Here is an 8,458-nt window from a genome sequence, read left to right as displayed (position 1 = left end):
TGCTGGGTTTCTCATTCTGTTCCTCTGTCACTTCTCAGTGAAGATTTAACACTGTGTTAATCATGTGCTCTGGTGCTGCCAGGGTAGCAGAAATATCACAATAGTTAGTCACAGAAGAACATGGTATAAGAATCTGGAAAGACTGAAACACAGCCAGATTGCTGATGAACTCGGGTATATGCCTCTGATTCCTCCACCAAGAAATACCCCCAAATGTGTGTGATCTGTTGAGAGGAAGAAGGCTGAGAGCAGCGACGTTGGCAGCTGTGCTGGAGTGTTGTCAGGGAGTTTGAAGGCAACAGGATGATCTGTGGGTGACAGGGAGCCGGAGCAGAGCTGCAGTGACACGGTTTTGTCGTCAGCTTCGTGCCCACCCCTGCCAAAAGCAAATCCTTATGTTGGAAGGCGCACAGAGGGGAACGGCAGGAACAGGCCAAGGGCTGGGAATTCAAATTGAGCACATGAAAATTTAGGTTAAACATGTTAAAAATAAATAAACAAATAAGCTGGCAGACTGCCCGAGGAAATAGTGACATCTCCTATGGGATTGTCCCCCATGGGATCTGTTCACAGCTGGAATAGAAAAGGAAATGTGCTCTCTGCATTAATTGAACTGTCAGCTCTAGTAGTTATGCTGCAGCACTTCTGATGTGGTTCCTATCTTCAGACTGCGTCGTTTTACCTCAAGATCTTCTGTGCTGTCTGTTGGAAGAGCTTCTTGCAACTTCAGGTTGAGGAGCTTGCTCTAAGGTGGAGAGATGGAAGTATGCCCTTGTAACCTGATAAAGTGTCATACACTTTAAGTTGGAGTTACTCTGGTGTCAGCTGAGAATTGTAAAAACCCAACAACTTCTTGGTATAGTATTGAGACAAGAGTGGTGCAGGTCGTGAGGCGCTGGCACAGGGTGCCCAGAGGAGCTGTGGCTGCCCCATCCCTGGCAGTGTTCAAGGCCAGGTCAGACAGGGTTTGGAGCAACCTTGGTCTACCAAGGGCTCATAAAACAACATTGAATTGTTTCTGACTTACTGGGTCCCTGAGCTGCAGATCCTGACAGGTGAGAGCACACACCAGGGAGATGCTCCCCGCACTCTCCTTGCGGCGTTCACTGGCGCCCCCTCATCAGTGGGTGTCTGTCTTCGATGGACCCAGCCAGCCCTTTTCCACATTACCTGGAAGAATTTTTTGATGCATTTTCCATGTGTTAATTCACTTTTTAATCATTATATCTGGATACATGGAGTCCCAGACTGGTTTGAGTGTGAAGGGATCTTAAAGCTCATCCAGTTCCAACCCCTGCCACGGGCAGGGACACCTTCCACCAGAGCAGCTTGCTCCAAGCCCCTGTGTCCAACCTGGCCTTGAACATTGCCAGGGATGGGGCAGCCACAGCTTCTCTGGGCACCCTGTGCCAGCGCCTCAGCACCCTCACAGGGAAGAGCTTCTGCCTAAGAGCTCATCTCAGTCTCCCCTCTGGCAGGTTAAAGCCATTCCCCTTGGCATGTCTCTGCAGGCCCTTGTCCAAAGCCCCTCTCCAGGTTTCTTACTGTTTTCACTGTGCTTCTTCCCAGTGTATTGACAGATACTTATCCTGACCTGGCCTTGATCCACCCTTAGTTGTAACCACAGATGGTTTGGTTTCTTCTAGACAAGAGAGTTTTCTGCTTCTTATTTAATACCTGAAGATGACTTTACAGTTTCAAAAGACCTTCTGAAAAAGATATATGGGAGTGTTATATTTTATTAAATATTCCTTTGATTTTTTTTTATATATAATTTTTTCCTTTTGGAAAACAAAAAACAAACAAAACACAAACCAAAACAAAAACCTCACCCCATTCGCCCCCTGTTTTGGGAAGAGTGTAGGCTTTTTTTCTCCCATGCCAAGGGTAAGAAAGCAGCTTGTAATTGTGAGCTATAGAAATAAGCATTTACCTCCTCCTACTTACCTGAGCTGCTGTCAGCAGCTGAAGGTAGGGAGCTGATGTGAACTCCTGACAACCTCCTCTGAGTACTTTTGTGACCTCCCTGGAAGGTTGTGACTGGAGTTAGAGGCAAGGCTGCAGGGAGAGATGGGGGCTGGTTAATGGGTGTTTTGTTGCTGATTAATTTGAGCTTCAGGGCTGGACTTCAGGCAGCTGCTGGGAGGGCTGGCTGGAAAATCCGTTCCCTGCAGGCATGTGGAGTGCTTAGTTACTGCCCCCTGATCACCACAGTCAGAGGGCACAGCAACAATTCCCTCTGCTTAGCAAGGGCATGTCCCAAAGCTTCTACATGACCCTGCAGCACCCCAAATGTGGATCTCAAGCTGTGTTCCCCTTTCTGCTCCTACAGAAAGTGCTGGTTTCTCAGGCTAGTGCTGGTTAAGAGCTTTGTCTGCTTTGATTGTAAGACTTCTCCTTTCTTTCCCAAAGAGTAGCTTCTGATGAAAATGACCTTCAAGATAGTGCTAGTGGTGGTTCAGCCTTAACTGGCTAATGGCAGTCCTAATGAGAACCCAGTACCATAATACATTACCTAAAACTCGCCCGGCTTGTGAGTGCAAGCTGCTGCACTGCTCTGCCAGCAGCTCCGGCTCACTGAACATCTCCCACAGCAGCATTCCCTCTCCTCGCTGCAAGGATACTGGGACTGAGGACACCTGGGTTTCCATGATGGTTCACACCATGACTGGTCTCCTCCCATACATCTGTGTGTCATTCAAGCTCTTCGAGGCATTGGAGATCTTGACTTGGGCGGACTGTGATTTTTGAAGGGGAGAGATTGAGCTGCAGACCCCTGAAGAGGAATCAGAGGTGTCTGGGCAGGGGGGCCGGTAGCTGCTTTTCCAACCACCTGTCTTGCAGAAAGCTGGGCTAGCCTTTAGCAGAAAGATGTGGTTCAGGGTGTTGACTGGCTCCAGAGATTTCAGCACATTTGTGGTTGTCCCGTGCTCCCAGTGCGTGGTCCCTGGGCAGCTCACCCTGTGACCCTCCGTGCTGCAGGTTGGGTCCTGGTGCATGCAGGCATGTCTCTGTCAGGAATATCGTCTCCCTTGACTGTTGCAGGATGGCCCCTTGAGCACCTGGCCTATCTTTGCCAAGCCCTGTGCTGTCTCAGAACCTCCAAATCCCTTTGGTGACTTTGAAGAGAGGTTACAAGCCCCTTACCTGCACTGTGTAAGCAGAGACAGATGGAGAGGTGGGAAGAGCAGCACTGGAGAGAGCCACTCGCAGCATCAACAGTGCAGTGCAGGTGGGAGGAGAAAGGGTTAATTACAGCCAACTGGCCTTAAGAACATGCTACCCCTGTTATGTTCAGCTCCCCTCTTCCTCAGAGGACTGAAACCTTTAGGATTGTGGTGACTGGGAGAAAACAAGGGAGGTTTCTCTCTCTCCACATATACATGGCACTTGGAGGAGCCCAATCATGTGAAAATAGCCTTGTCCAGTCTGGTGGTGGTTGGTGGTGATGGAGCTGTTCAGGCAGGAGCCGTCTGAGGTGCATTCAGGAAATCTCCTCAGCTAAGCCAGCAGGATGAGCCTGCCCCAGCCCCAGCAGGCTCGCTGCCACCACTCCTGTTGTCTGCCTGGCTGGATGGAAACGAGAGCAGGTGCTTTGGGAACGGCTGGAGGCAGAGGTGGAAGTGGTGGAGTCTGAGTCCAGCTGCTCCTGAAACTCTAGGAGCTTCCGAGATGCTGCTGAACTTCATGGCAAGGTCTAGTTCTGCTATTCACCAGGCTCAGCGCTGGGGCAGATGTTTGAGCCATGTGTGAGTCTTCCTAATGCTAAAAGTGCAAAAAACATTTTTGTTGAAAGCAGAGATCTGTTTGTGGATGTTCAGGTCAGCTTAGGTTGGAAATTCAAAGTAATGCTCTGATGAGCAGCCTTTTGATGCAACTGCAACTTAGGGATACAAAGGTTCTTCTGCAACTTGAGCTGGAAGCAGTCATTGTGCCAGGCCTGAGGTGAGCACTGGTCCTAAAGATCTTGCTGTGGGTCAGAGCTGACCTCCTCCATGGGTTGGTGTGTTAGAAGCACTGGTCAGGTGCGGTGTGCATTTAATACGTAAAACAGAGATATGTGCTCTGACTGTGACGACTTTTCTGTCTGTCTGCTGTTAGTGACAGACATGCTTTGGTGCTTTTCTCCTGCTACAGGTCAGTATATCAGGCTCCTTGCACTTTTTGCTGCTCTCGTTTCTCAGCAGACCTCAGGAATTCACCCTAGAGAAGAGCCTATGTGGAGCAGGGCACCTCTCCTACCACTTGGTCTTGGCCAAGACAAATCCATAACCTTGTCCATAGCCCTCTGCTCAACTTGTGTTGACTCTGTACGTGACACAAACACATTCTGGTTTGTGGGTGTGCCCCCGAGGCTGGAAAAAGCCTGACGTTTGCCCACCATCCACCATGTGAATGGTGGAGTGGGATGAAGCTGAGGTGGTGGCTTCTCTCCAGGAATGGTCATGTTTCCTTCTAGGGCTTCTAACCCGAATAGCGAAGCCTGTGTGACCATGGTCTGTGAGGTTCTTCCTGTGCATATTTTCTCAGTGATAAAGGTCATTGAGTGGCTTTTTGCTGGGCACTGCTACCCTACACTGACAATGGGCAGTGGGTCTGGGTGTTGCAAAGCTGTCCCTTGGTTGGCTGTTACCCTAAACATCCAAAGCTTTTATCTGACCTGAGTAAAACCTTTCAAGGTACTGTTGGTATGGCTAGGTAGAGCTGGTGGTGGTATCTTTGGAGCAACCACATTAAGAGGAGCTTAATGACTACATGTTGTGCTCAGTTTTGGTGGTCCAGGAGCAAAAAAGCTGATGTGATTTAAGCAAAATAATTGGGCCTGGGCATTGGAGGATTAATGATGGTCTAGGCTTTAATTCTGTATTCTAAGAATGAGATTGCCACTCTGTCTCAGTGGTGGGAGGTGAAGGGCAGAGCAGCAGCTGATGATGGAAGTGGAGATGGTATTGCCCAGGAAGCTGCTGTCCTGTGGCTTCTGTAACAGGCTGTGGCCCAGGGAGCTTGCAGTTTGCTCCTGGACTTGACAAACAGGCAGAAACAGTCAGCTCCTTGGGGCTGGGCTGGGAGCTGAGTGTTCATCCCACAGTGTTTCCTGCACCCAAGGTGTTTCCCAGAGGTCTGTAAGCATTGCTAAAACAGAGTTGGTGAAACTTCCCGCAGGATTTAACTGTCCAGGGGGTGGGCCCAGAGAACCTTGTCCACACTGGGGACCACAGTCAGAGACATCCAGCTACTGCCTGCACACACAGGAGCTCCTGGCAAGGAGGGCATAAAGGGTTGGGAGTATTAGGGCCCCCCACAGCGGCTGACAGGAAATCTGGAGAGGGATTTTTTGCAAGGGCCTGTAGGGACAGGACAGGGGGAATGGCTTTAACCTGCCAGAGGGGAGACTGAGATGAGCTCTTAGGCAGAAGCTCTTCCCTGTGAGGGTGCTGAGGCGCTGGCACAGGGTGCCCAGAGAAGCTGTTGCTGCCCCATCCCTGGCAGTGTTCAAGGCCAGGTTGGACACAGGGGCTTGGAGCAAGCTGCTCTGGTGGAAGGTGTCCCTGCCCGTGGCAGTGATTGGGACTGAATGAGCTTTAAGGTCCCTTCCGACACAAACCACCCGTGGTTCTATGATGCAGCAGTAAGGAAGCCTCAGGGCAGCCCCTTTCTCCTGGGCACGGGGGCCGGGGCCGGCGGGAGGATCCCAGGCAGCGGTTTGCAAGCGGAGGCTCCCACTGACCTCCGGCCGCATGACCCGGGCGCGGCGCTCAGTGCTGGGGAGCAAAGCCTCCTCACCGCTATTGTTCCCGGCGCTCCCGCCGCACGAGGCCGGTGCCAGCGGGAGAAGGACCGCGGCCGGGGCTCCATCTCCCGGCAACCCGCTCCGCGCACGGTCCGGCGGCGGGGAGGGGGCTGCGGCGCTGCCATCCGACCATCGGCGGCGTGCGGATGAGGACGGGACGCGGAGGGGAGGGGTGATCCCTGCGGCCGTCTGTCCATTTTCTGTCTCGCCTCGCGGGGAGACACTCGGATGGCAGAGCCGTGCTCCGCGGCCTTCGGAGGTAGGTGGAGTCTGGCCGTCCTCCGCCCTCCCTCCTCCATTGTCAGCGGCGGCACCTGCCCGGCCGCGGGCAGCGCGATGGATGCGGCTGCCCTGCGCGGCGGAGGGGGGCGGCTGCGGCAGTCCCAGCGCTGCGGCTGCGGGGCCGGCAGCAGCAGGGCACCGGAGGAAGGAGATGCTGCTTGAGTGCGCCCGGCCCAGCCGCCGCCTCGGGAGATGAACATGAGTCTGCCAGGCCGCGTCTCCTGCTCCATGCTCAACTGCTTCGTAAGTGCTGCTTTTCTTCCCCCCACCCTCCTCTCCTCCATGCAGGCAGGGCTGGAATCCAGCTTCCCCATCCAGCTCCCGTGCTGACTGAGGCCGGGCTGCGTGTCGATCCTCCTGCAAGGCCTGGCTCGCGCCCCCCCCCCCCCCCCCCGAGAGGGTATCCCCTTCTCCTCCCTCCCATGTGCAGCCGGAGGACACCATGGCCCCTGTCATTGCTGTGCTGCTGCCCTGCCCGGGCCCAAGGGCACAGCAATGTCCGCATGGCAGGTTGAGTTGGCTGGAAGGCCCTGCCGAGCATGGCATGGTGTGCTGTGCTGTGCAGTGCTGTGCCATGCTGTGTGCTGCCATACTGTGCTGTGCAGTGCCATGCTGTGCAGTGCTGTGCCATGCTGTGCTGTGCAGTGCCGTGCTGTGCCATGCCACGCTGGCTGCAGCCAGTCCCTGCCTGGAGTTGGAAAATTACATCTTGAGAGGAGCCAACCCCAGGGGAGCTCTGCGCTCCCACCGTGGCTGTGGCGTGACAGGCGGTGCTGTTCAAGGCCTCCTCCTGTGCTGGTGCTGCCAGGGTGGTATTGTAGGCATAGGGAGTCCTGAGCTCGACATCTCTTATACCTTCTGGGAAAGGCATTTTCCTGCCCAGAGGAGAGCTGATGCCTCTTCTTGCAGAAAGCCCCTCACCCTGCCGCCCCAAAGGCCTTGTGGCCAAATGGGCTCTGAGGGCCTTAGGGGGTGCTGGCTCCTGAAGAGAGCAGGGTTCTGATCCCGCTGCCCTGCTGGTACCCTGAGACAGGGCTGTGGCAGGAGATGATGCTCAGCCTCCTGCCTGTCCCCGTGCTGCAAGCGAGGAGGGACTCAAGGACACCCAAGCCAGTGGAGGGCTCAGGCTGCCCTGTTCCAGTTCCTGCTGCTCACTGGAATTTCTTTGCAAGCTGCAAAGTGGTGATGGGAGAGGATCTCTGCTCCCTGGAACCACGCCGGCATGCAGCTTCCCTTTGTGCTCACCTGGGCCAGCGCCTCGGCCTCACAGCACTGGCAGGAGAGGCCTCTGAGCCCCCTGCAGTCCCCGGTAACCAGTGGCTGCTGAAGCAGGTGCCGTACCCCCTGTCCTGGAGCTGGAGAGGAGCTGAGCTGAGCTGAGCTGGATCTGGCTGCCCCAGTCTGAGGTCCAGGGGGTGCTTCAGGCCAGGCTGTGCCTGTAGGTGCCAAAACTTGAGCAGATGCCAGCGACTTAACAGGATTCAGCATCATTTTAAATATAACAGAGCCAAAAGGGATGGTTCTTGCTTCTTTGGATTAAAATTTGGGGTCATGGCTTGGGTGACTTACCCAGAAAGAGATCTCATTTGAAAGTATTATTTAATGCTTACAGAACAGACTATTTCCTAGTAAATGCTGGAGCCTAGAGAAGCTATAGTTAGAGAGCAAAGAGGCATTCTAAAGAAAACACACTCACACCAAATGTGTGTGGAATTAACGTTGTCCTGAGCTCGCAGCAGCGAGAATCCTCAGCTCATTCATACAGCAAGCCAGTGCTTCAACAAAGCATGGGGTGAGGGTTGGTGAAAGTAGGGACCGAGACTTCATGAGTGATCAAAGATTCACAGGCCCCAAACTGAGACTCTCTCCACTTTTCCAAGGGTAGCGTGTCCAAGTTCCGTGTGTCATAGAATCATAGAATGATTTGGGTTGGAATGGATGTTAAAGATAATCCAGTTACAACCCTGTGTCCTCTCGGACCATTTCTGAGGTCTCTGTGGCTTTGCAGGGTGTCTTTCTGGGCAACTCAGACTGCCCTGAGGAGGAATGCCCTGGGTGCTGTCACCATTCAGTGCCATGTTGTGAATTGGGTGTACTTAGATGCAGTTCTTACAGGGTTACATTTCACCCTGGTGTATTCTCAAAAAGCTTCAGGTTCTTCCCAGATCCCTTTGGGCTAAGAGTGAAAATGAAAACTCTCAAAAGTAAGCAGTCCTTATCAATACAGAAGGAAGAATAGGTCGAAGCTGAACTGTAGATGAAAACCCTTTTGTGTCACAGTGTTTCGGCTTTGGTGCGGTAGTGAAGGTGATGAGGTAACATTTGATGTGACAAATAACACTAGCTCAAGATCCTGTGCATGGTCCAGGTGTATCTGCTTGGCTT

At 53.2% G+C, this 8,458-nt stretch overlaps 1 protein-coding gene across 1 annotated transcript in view; it reads left to right on the top strand.

The window, feature by feature from the left end:
- Nucleotides 1-6,256: 6,256 nt before the first annotated feature.
- The window catches only part of MTMR4 (myotubularin related protein 4), a 29,463-nt gene continuing 27,261 nt past the window's right edge, over nucleotides 6,257-8,458 (top strand). The window contains exon 1 of the mRNA XM_080630051.1: nucleotides 6,257-6,316. Within this exon, the coding sequence (XP_080486177.1) occupies nucleotides 6,266-6,316 (51 nt within the window). The 5' untranslated portion in view covers nucleotides 6,257-6,265. The remainder of the gene's footprint in view (nucleotides 6,317-8,458) is intronic.

This window comes from Psittacula echo, assembly GCF_963264785.1.
Source record: "Psittacula echo genome assembly, chromosome: 15".
In the NCBI taxonomy this organism is placed as follows: Eukaryota; Metazoa; Chordata; class Aves; order Psittaciformes; family Psittacidae; genus Psittacula; species Psittacula echo.
This window is presented reverse-complemented; position numbering and strand designations above follow the sequence as displayed.